At 36.9% G+C, this 21,397-nt stretch overlaps 1 protein-coding gene across 5 annotated transcripts in view; it reads right to left on the reverse strand.

The window, feature by feature from the left end:
- The window catches only part of atg10.L (autophagy related 10 L homeolog), a 78,492-nt gene that overhangs the window by 44,665 nt on the left and 12,430 nt on the right, over nucleotides 1–21,397 (reverse strand). For all 5 annotated transcript variants that reach the window (XR_005962408.1, XR_005962410.1, XR_005962407.1 and 2 more), the window contains exons 3-4: nucleotides 21,249–21,365; nucleotides 857–995 (exon numbers count right to left, since the gene is read on the reverse strand). Coding sequence is in view for 1 of the 5 variants with exons in the window: in XM_018264785.2 (XP_018120274.1) it covers nucleotides 857–995; nucleotides 21,249–21,365 (256 nt within the window). In the remaining 4 variants the exon portion in view is untranslated. The remainder of the gene's footprint in view (nucleotides 1–856; nucleotides 996–21,248; nucleotides 21,366–21,397) is intronic.

Genomic DNA, 21,397 nt, shown 5'->3' on the forward strand with positions numbered 1-21,397 from the left:
GTAAATCTGCTGTTAAATATGCCAGCCCTCTATCCACTATATATATATATATATATATATATATATATATATATATATATATATATACATACACATATACATATATATATATCTAAAAAAAACAAAAAGAGAGATCAGCACTCGCAGGTCTTAGAAAAATAAAAAATGATTTATTGAAGAGCTATGGACTAATTTAAATACGGTAAGTAGATCTGCTGTTAAATATGCCAGCCCTCTATCACTATATATATATATATATATATATATATATATATATCAATAAAGAGTACTGCACTGCATTTCCTAAGACAATGTGTATGTATATGCTCATGTGCTCAATAAACTCATGCAAACAAACACACACACAGTCCTATTAATGGTGGGTTATCTACTGTGACTCCTTGTGTTCTATTCAACCAGGGAGCTATTTGGTCAGACTTCATTTAGTCTAATTTAATTAAAGAAAAACAAAGTAAATGAGCTTTTGAATATGTGCTCAACCAATACATTTGATTACTTTTTTTTTTTAAAGCAAAGAAACTAAAATACATTTGGTCATACATATTTTGTATATTATTTCTTAAGGAGGCAGTATCATATACAGGTACAGTAATCTATAATTGTGTAGAATATTTTTAATAAGCAATAAAACCAACTGTTGCAGTAGAGAAGGCTGTTTCTATTTTGTTGCAGTCATAGTGCTGACTGACATTGATGGTGACACACCTTGAGCTGTCTGTTATTGCTGAGTTTCTATTAAACAATTCCCATTATTCAGCCCACAAATGATTTGCTCATTTCTAGCTATAGGGTTCTAGAGATAAAGGTCCAGAACATACATTATGAAATATCTTACCTAGAAAGCTTGCCCTAAAATATAGCACAGGAGCCTGGTAACTGATCGAGTACAAGACATGGTACTCATAGTGAATCATCTCTGTCTCTTGTGTAAGCTGAGGTACATGAGAGACATCAAAATCTTCATTGTAAATATCCTGCAAAAAGACACACACACAAGTAATGAAAATTAGGAAAAGGACAATTTCTTATGACCCAACTAAAAGGTATATGATTATCAAAGGTTATAGGAATGGAATATGTAAAGTGTGCAAACTGGTATTAGTATTAATGCTTTACGTGCCATAGAATCTACAGGACTGATATGAAGATGGCAGTGTACTGTCCCAAAGATTCTACATTTCCTGGTTTCTCTTTAATCTACACCACCATGTATTTACTGACAACATGCAGCATGAATAGATCTGATTCCCAATGTACGTAATTGTGAAAAGTATTTTCACTAAAGCAAGATATACTAGTAAGTATTGGGTAGAATTTTCCCAAATTGTAAAGCAACAGTCAAGTTCACTGTAAAATTGTTACATTTACCCTGTAAATGGAGAGTAGCAGGTTCTCCTGCTGCATATGCCAGTTACTGCATGACAAATTCATATCAACAAATGTTGAGGGCCCAACCAGAAATGGTGTTGGATCTTGTGAATTTTAACAACCCTGAATACATTTAAAATGTGCAAGAACCCCTGGGTAAAAAAGAATATAATATAGGCTTGTTTTATGAGTGTTACAGAAGCAAATATGCAGTGGATCAAGATAAACACAAGGAAAGATTTAGTAAAGGGGAACTAAAGTATAAAATAGTATAATGCTAGAAATGGTGTATTTTATATACTAAATATAAACATGAACTTACTGCACCAGACGCCTAATTAAACAAATGATTTATGCTTTCAAAGTTGGCTGCAGGGGGCTGTCATCTTGTAACTTTGTTAAACAACTCTGCAATGCCAAGACTACGCACATGCTCAGTGTGGTCTGGGCTTCAGTTGGGAGGTTAAGTTCAGGGATCGTCATAAATGATCAAAACAGCACAAGTCAAATAATATCTGCCATAGAAGCTGATACAGCAAGACTGATTAATAATCAGAATATACAGACTGCACTGGGTCTGAAAATACCAATCTCTACACAGTCGCAAGCTGCTCTACAGGGAAACAAACAAAGCTGCTCGAGTTCTGGGAAATAAGATTTGAAAGTATGATCATTTCCCTGCAGAGCAGTTAGGGACCGTCTGAAGTTTCCTATCCTCAGCAGTCAGAGCAAGTAAATGAAGCGGGAATTTCACTGCATACAGTCAGGTTTATTATAAAAACGGTAAACATTTTTTAATTAGTATATTGGAAATAGATTTCTTTTTCATCAAAGAAAGTTAAAATGGGATTTTATATTTTTGCCTTTACATCCCCTTTAAAGTTTGTATACTTTCGTTTCCCCGTTTTAAACATTTTAGTTCTAAAAATCATGTATTTGACTAATTACTCTAAACCACGTAAACTTAGCTATTTATTAAGTGTAAAACCATAAAAAAAAACTCTAATACAAAACTTCACCATCAAAAAGCTCACAAGGTCATTTAGAAATCAATGGGAGCTGTCCTTCTCCAACTGTAAAATATTTCTTTACTTTACTTTATTTTTGGGGGGTTTTCCTTGTAATCTAATGAAAATTCTTATGAAAACAAGCATCTCGAGGTTTTCATATTCTTATTTGGAATTGTTCCATGTTTTTATTTATTCACGTTTTTTTATATTCCGAGCTTTTAATAAATAAGTAGACATTTGTGGGGTTTTTTAATGTGAGTTTAGTCGAAGTTGAAAATAAGATTATTGCTTAAATGTGCAGCTTATCAGCTAAAAATTTATATTTGTATTCTCAATGTATTCTCTTAAGAAAGAAACTGAAAAACATAAAGGACCATAATCATGTTAATGGGGACAAAAGAGAAAGCATTTGAAATCTAGAGTCAGAGGGGACTGACTAATTTGAGGAAGTAATCAAGAAGGCAAAAATAAATACGGAATTGATTGCTTGCCTTGCTAAGACCAATTCCAAAAAAGAATTTATGTATAAATAATATATAAATTTTATCAGTAAAAATATACCGTTTGGGTCTAATAAAAAAATGGAAATATTTTAATACAGCAGAGAAGCCCTACCCACAATGTAGTAGTACAGATGGCTTAACCCATAGGCCCAAAGGCTACGGGGCACATTTACTATTGGTCGAATAAAATCCTTCGACTTCGAATATCAAAGTCGTAAGGTTTTACCGCAAATGCTTTAATCGAACGATCGAAGGAAAAATCGTTCGATCGAACGATTAAATCCTTTGAATCGAAAGATTCTAAGGATTTTAATCCATCGATCGAAGGATTTTCCTTCGATCAAAAAAAGCTTAGAAAGCTTATGGGGACCTTCCCCATAGGCTAACATTGGTGCTCTGTAGGTTTTAGGTGGCGAAGTAGGTAGTCGAAGTTTTTTTTAAAGAGACAGTACTTCGACTATCGAATAGTCAAACGATTTTGTTTGAATCATTCGATTCTAAGTCGTAGTCGCAGGTCGAAGTAGCCAATTCGATGGTCGAAGTAGCCAAAAAAAAACTTCGAAATTCAAAGTATTTTTCATTCTAATCCTTCACTCGAGCTTAGTAAATGTGCCCCCACGTGTCTCACATAGAAAATGGTCCATTTAAGCAAAGCGCATAAGGTCCTGGGACATGATGCAATACAGTCACAAGTTCTTAAAGGGGAACTGCGGCTTCCAAACCGATATTATCAAATTTGATAAAGAGGCCCACATAACAAAGAAACTCCTAATACAACCATAACAGTTACCTATTTCTTCAAAAAGTATGAATAAATGTCATTTTCTATGATGAAATCCAGCTGTTTAACAGTTCTCTTTCTGCATCATTTGAAATCCTGGCAGGGAAGGAGGGACTAAACGTTGATGTTTGGAGGATATGAGCTAAGGACAGCTGGCTGTTGATACTAAGTAACAGTAGTCAGACAGCTCACCAAAGAAGTCAGACAGATCAGCAGAAGAGCAGGGGGCTAGGTTTAGGGAACTGTTCCAAACCATTAAAAATCATGAAAAGTCTGCATATTTTTTAATTGATGTATATTGCAAAGTTGCTTGAAATTATGATTACTTTTTCAAAAATCTAAATGTTTGTGTGGAGTTCCCTTTTAAGGGCTTAGTTCAGTTCAGTTTTAGCCAGGCCAATATTATTGATTACTGATTTCCTCTCAGCTGGTATTTTACTAGTGGACTGGAAGAAAGAGGATGTGATTTTAATATTAAAAAGAAGCTTGCAGTCTCAATCTGGCTGTTATAAACCATTAAATTTGATATCTGAAGTACATAAACGTATGTATTCCTGAAGTAACTACACCATTCTGTTAGGTGTGATATCTTACATTCATTAGCTATTTGTCAATAAAGAACTGAATTAACTGAAAGCAGAAATTGCTGCACTAATACAATATTTTATGGAGCATACAATTCTTTACAAGCACAATCCACTTTCTAAAATCACACCACATTGATCCACAGAAGAATACACAATTAGGCTAATTTATTAAAGTATAAAATGATTTTACATGCAAAAGATAGGCTTACATAATCTCACTACAGCACACTAAAGGGAATGTTTTTTCCCTATACAAACTATAGAAACATCCATCAACCCTAGATTAAAGCTCCTGTTGAACTTTGCTTAGCTTTAAAATTCTACAGGAGTTGACCTACTGCTACATAAGCCTGAGATGTAACACTTGCACAATGATCACACAGGGGTATAGGACACTCGATGTGGGTGTGATTAACCAATCAGCAGTTAGCTTAGAATTTTTAGAAGAAAGCAAATATTCAAATGTTTCTTTTGCATTCCACCACTCTCGCACCTATGTTCCATGAAGTAAATAAGCCCATCACTCTATTGGACAGTATGACCTTTGGCAATTAGCACTAAACATACTTTTATTTATACATTGTAAAGTGAAAGATTCTGGAACTTGAAGTCCTTCTACTTTCTATAGTGGGTGGTGCACACATTATCTGGAGGGAATAGGACAAGTGGAGAGGGGAGTGGGAGGTGGAACTGGTTCCAAAGAACACAGAGAAAGACTATAATGGTTTCCATCCAATCTGTGGAATCTTGTATGTCTGTGTAAAAAAAATACATACATATATATTTATTTCAAGAATTAAGATAGTGTTCATAAGCCCAGCTGAATGAGTTCATGTAAAAAATGGAAGAATATAATCCCTTTAAATTCTGCTGCAGGCAGTCAGTTCAGCAGGGGGGCAATAATCATATCTGATATGGCCAATAAGCTCTTTAGCTGGTTTTCCAGTAGTTTCTCTAGATACTATATTCATGCCTTAATACAGAACTCCTATTATATCCTATATTACTGTCATGATCCTGAGAAATGTATTTTTCTTGCTCAGTTTTATCATGTTTCTGCATGCTTGCATGACTTATAGCCAAGGGAAAATTATGCATGTATAAAAACAGTTATTCCAAGAGTTAATGCAAAAAGCCCAATCACACAGAGTACTATACTGTCCTAATTGGAAATCTGTCCAGGGGGATAAATCAGAATATCACATTCCTGTTAGTATGCTGGAGAGGAAGAATTCTCCTAGTACCCAGAAACTCGTCCTTTATGTGTATCAGGCTGCTTGTGCTGTTTTCTGGCAGACAAATGATAACATTGGCTCGATAGGCATTATTGTATTAAAAATTAGTCAGAGGCAGGGGGGTCCTTACAATGCTGGAAGATTTAAAGCCCCTAATTAGGAAGGGTGAGCTGAAGTTCAACAACAGATGGGGGGGGTTCAGTTTGAATGAATATACTAAAAAATATATATATAATATGCCCTTTTATACTTTTAGCTACATGATTTCCCTAAGAAAACCTTCGGAAACTTGGAGCTTAGGGCAGATACAATTTCCATCCTGTCCTAAATTAGGCCCTGCATAAGAATATAAATAAGGGTAGGACTACACGGCTGACTTTGATGCGATCCAACGCTGGGCAACAAAACGCACGTGTCAAATCTGATGCGACAGGAACAAGGTAAGTAATATAAAATCGGATTGTGCCGCAACGGTAATCCGACGCAAAACGACTGTCGGACGCATTTGCATCCGACAGTCGAGTTGCGTCGGATCACCGGTGCAACACGAACCGACTTTATATTACTTACCTTGTTCCTGTCCATCAGACTTGACGTGTCGGATCGCTTCAAAGTCGGCCGTGTAGTCCTACCCTTAAGGTGGCCATAGACTCAAAGATCCGCTCGTTTGGCGACATCGCCAAACGAGCGGATTTTTTACCTGATATGCAACTAAACTGCATGGCTATATCGGGGGTAATTCGAACGTTCGGCCGTATGGCCGAATGATCGAATTATGATGCGCCAAGCGGCTCCGACGGGTCGGTAAAAATCCAACCTTCTCGATCGATATCGTGGCCAGATATCGATCGGGAAGACCCGTCGGAAGCCCCCATACACGGGCAGATAAGCTGTCAAATCGGTCCAAACGACCGATATCGGCAGCTTTATCTGCCCGTGTATGGCCACCATTAGGGTTGCCAGGAGAAACCCGTGTGTGTGTGTATCTAGATAGCAGGGAACAATACCTGTTTCCAAGTGCAGCCACTTATGACTCCTTTTTTTCTCTCTGCCCAAATAAAGATACATTAACTTAAAGAAATACTGTAATTTGGTTAAGCCCAATGCAGACCACACCAACATTTTGTGGGGGAGCCCAGGTCTGCAACTGTACGCCACTGTTTGGAACACAATTGCAAAATAAAGACTGTTCTAAGATGTGCCAAATGTCAGGGAGCTAATATTTAGTTCTCTAAAGATGCTTCTATGGATCAACATGTCATAAATGAATGTGTATCTATCTATATATATATATATATATATATATATATATATATATATATATATATATATATATATATATATATATATATATATATATATATAACATATTTTGCAGTATATATAGTAATCCTTAGAGTTCAAGCACAGCTCAAGCTATCTCCAATATGAATATAGCCAGACAGTCTTTGTCAGTGAGATGTTGGGAGTTGTAGATAAAATATCTAGAGGGTGCAGGCTGGATATCCCAGTTACCAAAACAAGGTTGAGGACGTAGAAGATGCCTGCCTCACAGCCCCAGCATCTGCCGTGGACAGAGCACGTGGGAATGATAAGTGGCTACAGGCAGGAAGGACATTTTGATTGTTGGGCTTCCTGTGAGAGCATTAGTATTCAAGATACATCTGCTGTCCCATAGTCCTGTGCACTTTGTCATTCAGAGGTGTTGAAAGAAAATGCTGTTTCCTTCCACTTTTGAATTACACTGCAAAGTGAGTCCAGCACACAAAGGCCATGTAAGACATGCTTCACATAACATTATATTAATCAAAATAAGGGTAAAGTTGCATTTTACTCGCCAATTGTAATTCACTTTGAATTTTATCATTCATATCTGGTAATGGTCTGGAATTTGGCTGCATTATTTCTATATGCTCCACTACATTTCTTATTAAATTACAAGCCAGTAAGGTATGATTTACTCGTTGGTTGTCTCAGGCAAGCACATCCGATGTATTAGAGGTGCACATAATTAAAGGGGTTGTTCACCTTTGAGTTAACTTTTAGTATGATGTATAGAGTGATATTCTGAGATCATTTACATTTTTTATTATTTGTGGGTTTCGAGTTATTTAACTTTTTATTCAGCAGCTCTCCAGTTTGCAATTTCACCAATCTTGTTGCTAGGTCCAAATTACCCTAGTAACAGGGGCATAACTACAGAGGAAGCAGACCATGCGGTCAGGAGGTATAGGGGCCACATGAGGCCCTAATTTTATAGAATTTCTATAAATGTTGGTAAAACAGGTCGACCTTTTGGGGCCTGAAAAATAATTTGCTTTGGGGCCCAGTTATATTTAGTTACACCACTGCCTAGTAACCATGCATTGATTTAAATAAGAGACTGGAATATAAATAAGAGAGGCCTTAATAGAAAGATGAGTAATAAAAAGTAGCAATAACAACACATTTGTAGCCTTACAGAGCATTTGTTTATAGATGGGGTCAGTGACCCCCATTTGAAATCCGGAAAGAGCCAGAAGTAAGGGTTGGCGCAGACGAGCAGATTCGGGGGGATTTAGTCGCCTGGCGACTAATCGCCTCTTCTGCATGGCGACAATCTCCCCGAACTGCCTTCCGTATGCTTGAATGAAGAATCGCCTGCGCTAATACACTCGCGGCGATTCGATTTCCGAAGTCGCCCAAAGTTGCACTTCGGAAATCGAAGTGCCGCGAGTGTATTATAGCAGGCGATTCTTCATTCAAGCATACGGGAAGGCAGACGGAAGGCAGTTCGGGGAGATTGTCACCACGCAGAAGAGGCGATTAGTCGCCAGGCGACTAAATCTCCCGAATCTGCTCGTCTGCCCCAACCCTAAAAGTGAAATAACTACAAAAACAATAAAAAGTTAATAAAGAAGACCATTTGAAAAGTTGCTTAGAATTGGCTATTCTATAACAAAAAAAGTTAACTTAAAGGTGAACATCCCTTTGAGGCAACGCTCTGCAAATACGGAATGTGCGGATAACCAAGTACTGCTTGGAGAGATAAATGGCTATGTACTCTAAGTAGTTTCTGTTTCCTTCAAGATGTGTCCAAGGTCAACAGTGTTCATTTAGTTTGGCAATGATTTGCTGCATGCTCAAAATTCCAGTTTTACTTTCAGCAACTCAAGGGCTTTCTTAAAAGCCTCACCTCCTACACAAGTGCAACATGTTGGCCATTCTACCGAAGCAAACAATATACATATTATCACACGCACATAAATAAAAACATTGCTCTTCTAATTTTCAATCAATGGCGTGTATTATGACTGAAAGGGATAATGCAGTGCCATCTAAGAATAAGATAGCTGAGTGGTTGACAAATAAACAAGTCTGCTAGTACTATACACAGCATGTAAAAACACAAAGGTGAACTGAGCTATTAAAAGGTACTGTACAGACTGTGCAAAATGAAACTTTTTTCATTTTGATTTGTAACCATATTTTGTCACAACTGGAGTCTAAACATTTATGCATTTGTGTTGCATCCCAATAAATAAGAGAAGTTGCAAACACAGGAATCATAAATACACCATAAATGGCTGCAAGGTGATAGGCTGAACATACACAAACGTCATCCCATCCCCTTGCAAAAGACCCATTAGAATTCCTGCCCAACATTCCACGTAGAACCGTGTTTTTGTGGCTGCTACTTAAAAAAAATAAAAAGGCTTTACTGATTATAAAATGTTTCATCAGCTAGGGTTTCATCCCGATTTTTTCTTTTTTAAATTTGTGAAATATTTTGTTAATTATGGACATCATAAAGAGCCTGACACTTCTAAGCCTGCTATGTAATACCAGGTGCTATGACGTGATAATGGAAACCCACAACATGAAATTCCGTGGAGATTGTGGCTCCACAATAAAAGAAGATAAGAAAGTAAAAAGAAGTAGTCCTTACAATAACTAAGTAGTGTTTGACAAGTATGGGCTTTGTATTTAGCTTGGTGTGCAAATACTGTATATTATTATCCCTCTATAAGGGGGTCTTTTATCAAAGTGCGAATTTATCTCAATATTTTCTGGCACAAACTCCAACCAAATCCGCTCGGGTTTTTTAAACTTATTAGTTATTATATTTTCCCAAAAACTTTTTTCTGATTTTTCATCCTATTTTCAATATTTTTTTCAGATTTTTCACCCGAAAACTTCTGGGTATTGCACGAAACCCAGCGCACCCAGTTACTTGGTAAAGGATCTATTACACATGTAAGAATTGTTGGAGAATGGATGGGGGAGTTCAAGGTGTTAATTTCAGCACACAAGCTGTTATAGTGATGCTGACATATTCCTGCAAAAATTGAGAGTCAGTGTAACTTTAAGTTAGAAAGTACTGTCATAAAGTGCAGGTTGTACAGGCTGTGTGCATGTGTCAAGAACAAGAGTGAGAGGGTGGCCAGACTTAGGAGCCAGAACAGGTGGGCTACCAGAATTAGGAGCTAGATCGGGTTGGCTGCCAGAAGCAGGAAGTAGAGATGTAGGCCACCAATATCAGTGGCATATTGGTGTCAAAAGACCACAGGTGTCAGGAGCAATAAAAGTAGCACCAAATTCAGGAGCTGCAGGAGGCCACCAGTCAAACACAGTGGGAAAATCTGGGCTGGAATTCAAGGCAGAATTGTCTTCAGTCCACAGCAGAGGGAGACAGCTAGCATAAGAGCTAACAGAGGCTTGACAGCCAGCGCTGATAAAAGAGCTGGAGGCAGTGGAGCCAACACACCATGGGTCCAGAAGTCCATGGTCAAGAACAAGTGTTCAGAACTGAAAGGTAGAAACGCTTAATAGTATAAGCAGTCATCTTCCCAGTCTTCCTCTTTAGACATATCCCTCCAGCTGCTTATTATTCTCTCTTAGATAAACAACTAGAGGCACTAGATGCTCTTGGGGGCATGTTTACTAACATAAATATCTGGAGAGATTTCTGGAGATGTTGCCCATAGCAACCAATCAGATCTTTGCTTTTGTTTTATAACTTATAGATGGCTGTTTAAATCTAATTGCTGATTGGTTCTGCAGAAATCTCTCCAGATATTTATCTCAATGAGTGATAGTAATGTATATAGCAAGCAATAACACCATAACACCAAATTTTAGGTCCACAGAGGGATCTTCATTCTCAGCCAGTTTACTAAAAAGTTCTGGATCTTCCTCGTGGCCCGGAGCAGGGAGCAAGAACAGTTAAAGGCTGTGGAGTAACAGGCTGAGAATACATTGGTACTTAAAGTGATACTGACACCAAAAAAATACTTTTTAAAATATGAAAGTTCATTAAAAGTTACCTATAGGTCATGTTGATTGTTTTTTGCTGAGATGTTTATTTTTGGAAGTTATTGTTAGTTGAAGTTCCTAAACCTGACTGTTTGCCAACCTGACTGTCCCATCTCAGCCTGTCAGTTATAGATTCTAATGCTAACAGACTCCTGCTGCACAAATATGGCAGTCCCCTCATACAGGAACATGGGGCATCATCAGACAGGTAATGTAAAAGTATTGTGCAAATACTTTATGGCAAAATTATAAGTTGTTTTCAAAGGTAATATTATTATAGATGTAAAAAGAGTTTAATTTCTGGTGTCAGTGTCTCTTTAAGGAATACATTTAATTGACCCAGTAACAGATGCAGGATTAAGAACAGAAATAGGAGGATCCAGATGATTCTTTAATTATGAAATCATAAGAAATAGGCTACGGGATCATATGCCTTCACCATGCATATAAACAATAGGAATGTACTGTATCCATATGCAAATAAGGGTAAGGAAGGGTTAGAAAGAGCCACATACTTGTAAATTCATGTAAGTGTTCACGGGCTGAAAGCAGGATGACTGCTGTTTATACGTTTATTGTGCATCCACACGGCATTTCAGGCAAACTTGTAAATTCCTTGTCTGAAAAGTCATGTGGATTTAAGGATTCAGATTCGATTCAGCCAACTCCAAGTGCTGAAAAAGGCAGAATCCTGGATTCGGTGCATCCCTATTAAACAAATAGGAGTGGGGGCCCCTCAATCAATAAATCCTTCATCAGTCTTGGGTTTTACCCACAAGAATAAATAAACAGTATTATGAGCCTGCTTTTAAGTTGTTTATTTTCTTTCTTTGTAATGGAACAGCAAAAAACTGAAATGAGCAGCTAGAATTCTGAAAAGGTGCCTTAATCCCTACCTCATAATTGAAGAAACACACTTGACATTCTGTTGATTTCGGGGTTTTTTCTGCAGTGTTTATAGCATATAATAACACATGGATATCTTCTCTTTGTTGCATATTTTGTTCATTCTGTCAAAAACAGCATGTTTAGCACTTAAGATTGCCATACACAGGCAGATTTTGTAGCCACCCTGTACACGACCTCTTCAGCTAATCGATTGTTATAACAAACGATTCATCCATCAATGGTTGATATACGAGGAGACTTTTGTTGCATATTTGTTGTTTTGGAAGAAAGGTCTAACATATATTAACCAATGGCTGTTTGTTCCTTTGTTTACTTTGCACTAAAGCATACTCCGTGAAATATCATTTAACAATGATTGTCCCATCCACTGACCAATTACATTTTACAACTAAAATTTTTAAACTTGTAACGATTGTAACTTTTATGATCATTTGCACCCCATCAACATAACGATAAGTACACCATTTTCAAAAATCAGCAATTTCGTGTGACAAAATCTGTCCGCATATGGCCATCTTAACAGACTAGAATTAATGTGCTTATAAAGACCCTTTATTAAAAATGACTGGCAATTAGCCTAAAAAGGCAGAAAGTTTGAAGTTGTAGACAGGAGACAGAGGTTTTAGAGGATTCCACTGAGGGTTTTTTAGATGACAAAGCTTATAGAGCTGCTGGCAGATCAGCAAGAAAATATATCAAGCAGTATTAATGCAGGCAAGATCGGATAACTCCTTAAAGGAGGACTAAAACTTAGTTAGTAGCTAGCAATGTTGTACTTTATGTTTTGGACTTTTGTACCAGCCCAAAGCAACCACAACCCTTTAGCAGGGAAGATCTGTGTCTCTAAAGATGCCTCTGTAGCTCCCCATCTTATTTTCTGTTGATTCACTGCACATGCTCTGTGCTACTGTCAGTTACTGAGCTTAGCAACCAATGCACAATATCCAGTACATATAGTACAGCACATAGAAATGTCACAATATAAGTCTAATTAGTAATTAATACAGATAATTACTACATGGCAGCACAGAAACCAGTGCAACTATCATCAGAATATAATAATCAGCCCTATAGCATCAGTTTATATTATAGTCCAACCTAATTTTTTGCATGATAATTAGCGGTGAGCCATAGCCTTAGCTTCTCAATGGCTGGCCAAAGCACGCTGAGCATGTGAGTGTCACAGAAACTTTCCAAGATGGTGACCCCCTGTGACAGGTTTGAAGTCCTGGATCATTGCTGGTATTGAGAAATGGACACTTTAGGATGGTGCAATAAGTTCTGTATATAAAATAGGGCATTTTGCCATATTTATTATTTAGGGGTTAGTTCTTCTTTAAATCCATCATGTAATAAAGAACTAATAGTGAAATATAAATATTATAAGATATATGTTGTATCACTTTAAATTGTTCATGTTTGAAGATAAAACATGAACTCTCACCAATGATTTTTATGATTTTAGCTTCAATTAGTGCAAGGTGCTGAAGGCTTTGTGGGATGCTAGAAGTTACAGTTGTAAAACAACTGGAGGTCTGGAGATTGGATGCTCTGGTTTCATTTAAAGGGATTCTGATTTTATTTTAAATTACACTGTTTACACTGAAAATAATACACTCTACCGTATAAAATGTTATTCCAGAAAGACAATTACATTTTTTGTTGTTGTAATATTGGTGTGTAGGCAGCCATCTCAGGTCATTTTGCCTGATCTTGTGCTTTTAGGAAGAGCCAGCCAGCACTTCATGATGGAACTGCTTTCAGATAAGTTATTGTTTCTCCAACTCAATGTAACCAAATGAGTCGCAGTGGGACTTGGATTTTTACTATTAAGTGCTATCTTCATAGCTATCAGGGAGCTAATATCTTGTGTCAAGGAGCTGTTGTATTGTTACCTTCCAATTGTTGCATTGATAGGTTACTGGGGGAAAGGGAGGGGGTGATATCAATCCAACTTGCAGTGCAGCAATAAAGTACGAGTGAAGTTTATCAGCACACAAGTCACATGACTGAGGGCACCTGGGAAACTAACAACATGTCTAGTCCCATGTCAGATTTCAAAATTAAATATAAAAAAATCTGGACTTCAGTGCAGAAGTCTGCTGGATTAGCACTACTAACTGATGTGTTTTTAAAAAAAAAACATTTTCTCTCGACAGAATCCCATTAATCATCCCAGAGTTACTGGCAGTGCAGGAAGGCTAGAGTCCCATTTTCCCTAGCTCTGGCCCTGTGTGTTGCATTCAGAATTATGAGGTTTTTTTTTATTTTTTTAAACCATTCCATGGACATACTACCTAACAGCAGGTTTTGTATGTAATTACTTCAATTCCCCATTATACGGACAAAAGAACAAGATGTACACAGTTTTAGTATGAAATGATGGATTTTCAATTAAGTAAAACGGCAAGACTTTAAGAAGATTTTGCAGATAATGCTGTTCTCATTTCCTCTGAATTGAACGGAGAACACAATGTAGTGCAGGAAAATAGCTCTCCTTGGGAGACATTCAACCAGTCTGTGGGTCTAGTGCTGGGGCGAACCTATTGTCTGTAGCACCATCAATGTACTCTACATTCTTTTTTTTTTAAACTCACGCAGGAAGAACATTTTGCATGGTTTTTATATTGTTTTCAAAAGGAACAAGATGAAAATATTTAATCATTTTAATTTAGTGCACAGCAAACAGAATATAATATTGAGGGTCAGGTTAGATGCATAGCATATTATGACTAAATTTACACCAGCTAAGTAATGCTTACTGTGCAAACGATGATGAGCTATATTGAGTATTGTCCTTAAAGGGATACTGTCATGGGAAAAAAAAAATTTCAAAATGAATCAGTTAATAGTGCTGCTCCAGCAGAATTCTGCACTGAAATCCATTTCTCAAAAGAGCAAACTGATTTTTTTATATTCAATTTTGAAATCTGAAATGGGGCTAGACATTTTGTCAATTTCCCAGCTGCCCCTGGTCATGTGACTTGTGCCTGCACTTAAGGAGAGAAATGCTTTTTGGCAGGCTGCTGTTTCTCCTTCTCAATGTAACTGAATGTGTCTCAGTGGGACATGGGTTTTTACTATTGAGTGCTGTTCTTAGATCTACCAGGCAGCTGTTATCTTGTGTTAGGGAGCTGCTATCTGGTTACCTTCCCATTGTTCTTTTGTTTGGCTGCTGGGGGGAAAAGGAAGGGGGTGATATGACTCCAACTTGCAGTACAGCAGTAAAGAGTGATTGAAATTTATCAGAGCACAAGTCACATGACTTGGGGCAGCTGGGAAATTGACAATATGTCTAGCCCCATGTCAGATTTCAAAATTGAATATAAAAAAATCTGTTTGCTCTTTTGAGAAATGGATTTCAGTGCAGAATTCTGCTGGAGGAGCACTATTAACTGATTCATTTTGGAAAAAAAATGTTTTCCCATGACAGTATCCCTTTAAGCAGTCCATCACTCAATCACTAAGAAAAGAATTCTGGCTTGCTAAACAACAACTTGTTTTTACTGGAAGTGACAGTCACTAATGCCGGCTATTTGGAAGCCTTCCAAGGCCAATCTTTAACGGGAAAGGGTTTAAAAACAAACACAACTGAAGAGAAGATGGTTCTAGCAGGGTTGTGAGCAGCATGGAAGAGAAACAGAGAGACATAGCAAAGAAGGAAAAAACAGGGAATGATTAAAAGGAACAATAATCACTCATGTTTTCTGCACCCCTTTCCTCTTTTTAAAAGTCCTAAAGTAATTGCGATATATCTGCACAATTATATGAATATTGAGAATAAAAAACTAGGAAACACAAAGTATTTTTTTTAAAAGAAGGTAAACTAAAAGGAAAACGGGGGAAGGAGTCTGTTTTGAATGGTGCAGATATGGCTCTATATACAATAAAAAATTATAAGGTGAAAGGGTGTGTAAGGAGAATTAATCTAGATGTATGAAAGGCTATGTGTGAATAACAATGTCTCATTGGAGGACATATCTCCTGTCAAGCAATAAAATAATATGACATATATATATATATAGAGGGGATGCACTGAATCCAGGATTTGCTTCAGGATTCGTCCAGGATTCGGCCTTTTTGAGTAGGATTCGGATTTGGCCGAATCCTTTTGCAAATTAGGATTTGGTTTGGTGCTTTCGCGAAGGATTCAGGGGTTCATCCGAATCCAAAATAGAGGATTTGGTGCATCCCTATTGTATAGACAGAGGATGTAAGAACATGCATTGGATACAATGGTTAATTACTACAAGTCTAGAATACATATCGGATGTCCAAAGACACTGCCTCCTGCCCTGATACATACACTAGAAAGAAGGGAATAAAGGGGGATTATTTAGTTAGCAGTTATATTAATTTTACTGTAAAGAGTTTTTAAGCAGCTCTTCAGTGGCAACACGTTATACAACCACCGGTATCACAGATACAATACATAAAATAAAATACAATAAATGTCATTAAATATGTGAAATCTTGGGACCAAAAAACTTTATATGCAGTCTTTCTGGAAGGGATGGTCACTTATACATAAGCCCAGCCAGCACATTTAGTAAACAAGTTCCACTCCCAAAGCTAGAAGGAAGTGATCAAAACCTAAATCACCTTACTAAAGCCAGACTTCTGCATTTCAAAATAACTTTATTCTGGTAAACTCCTGTGTTACAGGAAACAAACTTTGAGTCATTTGGATGTTTCCAGCAAACTTGGTAACAAAACTAAACAAAACAAAACGTGCCTCAACTGGACACAATGTATTAGGAATAAATAGAAATCCATTAAGAAAGAAACACATACATATTATTTAAAGAATTACGACTATAATACACCATGACTATAATTGAAGGTTGCAATGAACACATGTAACCTGCAACTTATTGCCCGAAAGCTCGTGGCCCCCATAAAAAACAGACATCTAATTTTACAGCAACTTTTTCATATTGATAATATCTTACATAATATTTAACAATATAACCAAAACAAATCAGCATGAGATTTCCACTATAATCTATCTCACCCATATTATTGGTAGATAATCGTGCAACAACAAAACACACTATTTGAGACATTACTCTCAGGCAGAACACAAGTAAAAAAAAACATAGTTGTAAATAAAGTATTTCACCGTATACAATTGACGTACTTATCCAATATGCTTTTACAGTATTTTAGTAACGAGGAATGAATCCTGAGTCTGCTATTAGGGATTGCAATGCCTAAGAAAAGGTAAGAAAGAAGTATTAAACTAGAAGGATGAACAGTTCTGCTTATTTACTATTAATTAGACAATATACGAATATGAGGTGCAGTTTTGGAAACATCATCAAAAAAGCCATAGGAGAAGTGGAAGATATTCAAAGAAATTCAACCATATTAAAGGGGTGGTTTACCTTTAAGGTAAGTTTTAGTATGTTATAGAATGACCAACTTTAAGCAAATTTCCAATTGGTCTTCATTATTTATTTTTTATACGGTAGTTTTATAGTTATTGGCCTGTACCTTCTGAATCTTTGCAGCTTTCAAATGGGTTGCTGACCCCTACTAAAAAACAAATGCTCTGTAAGGCTACAAATGTATTGTTATTGCTATTTTTTCCTATTCATATTCCAGTCTCTTATTCAAATCAATGCATGGTTGCTAGGGTAATTTGGTCCCTAGCTCCCAGATTGCTTAAAATGCAAATTGAAGAGCTGCTGAATAAATACTGTAGCTAAATAACTCAAAAACCTTAAATAATAAAAAATGCTAACCAACTGCATATTGTCTCAGAATATGCCCCTATACATCACACTAAAAGTTATCTCAAAGGCGACCACCCCTTTAACTATAGGACTGGATGATCAATCTTACAATGAAAGGTATGAAACATTGGGATTGTTATCCTTGTAAGAGAGCTACCTATCAGGGGACATACATATATATATATATATATATATATATATATATATATATATATATATATATATATATATATATATATATATAATCAAACAGAATGGAATGCACAACCATTAGTATGCAGAAACCTGGGAGCTAGTCTGAGAAGGCTTCTGTGCGGAGCCGAAACGTTGGATCACCAATAAATCTCCACTTTCATTTGAATTATTGACTTGATGTATTTCCTTGGAGTGCTGTCAATCCCTGCATTTTGTGTGTGTGTGTGTGTGTGTATATATATATATATATAATATATATATATATATATATATATATATATATATATATATATTTACAAAATATTACTTTTTTTTAAAAAAAAGTTTAAAATAATAAAATGAATGAATTGGAAACTGGGATAATTTCTGTCAAAGACTCACTGAAACTTGTGTATTATACTAAATAAAGTAACCCCTGTTGCAAAATATGAGGATATTAGAAGTCACCTTGGAGTTCCTTTGGCCTCGTGTTTTCATATGGTCAGGGAAATCCTCGATAACTTATAATATCCTTATATTTTACAAGAGAGGGTAGTTTTTTCACTATATAACTACCAAATGAAGTAAGTCACACACAATATATTTCATATACCTTAGTATAGATTATAAGCTTCTTACCCATATCCCACCCCCAATAGTTGCTTAAAAATTATCAATAGGTATAAAATCAACAGTTTATAAAACGCCCCAATTCATTGGTAGTGACATATGACCCCACATTCCCATATGTCTGTACAGGGCCGCCATCAGAAATCGCAGGGCCCCATACGAAAAAAATTCCTGGGCTGCGCCCACCACAAGCCCCACCTATAGGTCCACCCCCCACCACACACTAAAAAAAACAAACATTTGTGGCTATGGTTCCCACATGTTAATAAAAAAATATTGGTGGTCAGGGCCCCCCCCATTGAAAAAAACATTTGTGGACAGGGCCCCCCCATTTAAAAAAATTTGTGGTTAAGGCCCCCCCATGTTATAAGCACAACAGGGACCACAAAGGGTTACCTTAAGGGGGGCCCTGCCATGTTACACTTACTTCATTAGTTTGGCCCACCTGCTGTCAGTGAGCTGCCAACTACAGAAGGGAGGAGGGGGGCACAGGTGGCTGTATCTTCTTCCAGTGACAGCATTTTCTTCCCTTATTGGTCAGAGAATTTCAAGTCCTGGTAAAGCTGCATGGTGATTGGATGAGCTGGAGGAGATGTTCAAACCTCAGCTATCCAATCCCTGAGCAGCTCAACCGGGACTTAAACTCAGTGACCAATAAGGGGAAGTAATAGACAGAAGATACCTCCCCTTGTGCTCCCGCCCTGCCTTCCAGAAGTCAGCAGCTCTCAGAAAGCAGGGGGGCCCGGCTAATCAAGAAAGTGCAGCGTGGCCAGGCCCCCCTTACCCTCGGGCCCCCTACATCTCTCCCCCCTGTCCCCCCCTGATGGCTGCCCTGTATCTGTGAGTGCCAATCTGAAGGTCAAACTTGGTTTCTTTCTTGGCTTTTATGCCAGCGGTATCAATAATGACTTCTTCAGGGGACCCTGGGCTTCCCCAGGAATTTGGTCAGTTTCTCTCTTTCGATTACTCATGAGTAATGAAAAAAATATTGTAGAACTTGGAATCATTAAACACTGAAACATTAAGTGTAGTGTTGGAGAAAAGGAAACCTCAGATTTAATTTGTCAGTACAGATTTGTTAAATTGCATGGATAACATGTTAAATATTCCTATAAAGCCACTCCACCTACATTTCCACTGTGTGTACTTTGTATTAATTATGTCAGTGTTAGACCTCTAATCCTGCATGTACAGTAAAAAGCTATAATAGGGAATTTATTTAAAATTATTTAATGTTGTAACACAATCGGCAAATGGTACACATAAAAATCCCCTTTGGAGTAAGATGTCTGAAGATTTTTATTAATGTATTTAATATAACAGCAAAGGCTGCATTCCAGCTCCGAGGATCTGCTAATGGAACACATATTTGGCCACAAAAGCTTGTTTTATGTTCACTTTCAGATAGTGTAAAGCTTATTTGCTAGCAATTCATAACAAAACCAATTTTCTTGACAGTGATAATCAGCTCTGTAAGGTCACAAGGAAACAAGATTGTGGCTGACACAAAAATATATATTTGCTGGAGGTTAGGAGAGTAAGGTTTTAAGCTCTCCCAGCCACTTGCTTCTAAATATGCTCTGATTTACTTAAGGAAGTATCAGTCAGTCAAGCATACTCTTTTGGGGAAATAAAATAGAATTTCAGGAGAGATCAAAGACAGAGCAAACACAGCATCATTGTATTCAATCTCCAAGGACATACAAAGCAGCATGGAAGTAAAATGCTTGAGTAATAAAATAGGCATTAAAGTGCCACTATCATTTCATATTTGTTTACCACCTGTATGTTCCTAATGGAAAGTTATAATTATTTTTCTTTTGTTTTTCAGTTAGCTTCTATGAAGATGTTAATAATTTAGATATCTGTTTAATTATTGTCTAAAAGTAGCCTTGCGTAGGCCAACCTTCCTGTTAGACCATACAGAGATAAATGCAGATATAATTAATTGAAGGAGGATTTGGTGTTATTGGTACACATTAAATGGTGTTATTGGTACACATTAAATAGATTAATGTAAATGTGTGATCCTCCAATATTTCCCCTCTTTCTTTCCTATATTGTCAGCACTCCATGTTAGTATCACTTGCCCCCTGTTAAATCACTTTTTTTTTCCCCTCTGTCTTTGCTCCTCCCCCATTGTCACTCAGGCACCTCAATATATATATCAGACATAAAGGGATTCTGTCACAGGAAAACATGTTTTTTGGGGGGGTTTTTAATAGTGCTGCTCCAGCAGAATTCTGCACTGAAATCCATTTTTCAAAAGGGCAAACAGATTTTTTTTTCTATTTAATTTTCTTACATGGCGCTAGACATGTTGTTAGTTTCCCAGATGGCTGTGCCATGTGACTTGTGCACTGATAAACATTAGTCACTCTTTACTGCTGCAATGTAATTTAGAAATAAAAACGACACCATAAAAATCAGAATCCCTTTAAAAAAAAAAAAGTGTTATCAAAATTACTGTAATTGCTTGCTCCTCTATGGGCATGTTTTCTGTAAAATTTTAAATCTTCACTCAGAAATGATGGGGCACAATTGCTTTAAGTTTTGCTCTCCACATTAAAGAATAAATGCAATAGAGAATCAACTGCTACATGCTGTATATTTTTCAGCTTGTGCCAAATTATTTCGGAAATGGTGCAACATTGTTAATTTAGGCCACCTTATAAGACAGAGTATCAATACTTAGTGCTTTATGTTGAATGTTTTTTTTTTTTAAAGAAGTAATAAGCAAGCAGTAACTTTCCACTTCCATATGTATACTGCCAATATTTCACTTTGGTTATTGGATATTTCCTTATTCGTCAACCCAAAGGTAGAGCAATCTACATGGATATGGTGGTGGTTCCATGCATCGTAGTATGGCAGGATGGAAAGGGGCAATATGTGGGTTGATGTGAGTGGTACATAGACAAAACTATCCTGATTTTTAACCAGAAATGTATGCAAATAATTACTGTTTGTACAAGTGAGACATTATGAAAGACTTACTGTTTCACTAACAATGGACACCCTTTCGTCTTCATCAGTTTCTTTTCTTTCAGATGATACTATACATTTAGGCCTCGAATGGTAGCAGACTTTATACATGTAGCCTTCATCTGTTCCCTGGATTCATAAAAAAAAAACCCAGAAACTTT

Source organism: Xenopus laevis, chromosome 1L (genome assembly GCF_017654675.1).
Source record: "Xenopus laevis strain J_2021 chromosome 1L, Xenopus_laevis_v10.1, whole genome shotgun sequence".
Taxonomy (NCBI): Eukaryota; Metazoa; Chordata; class Amphibia; order Anura; family Pipidae; genus Xenopus; species Xenopus laevis.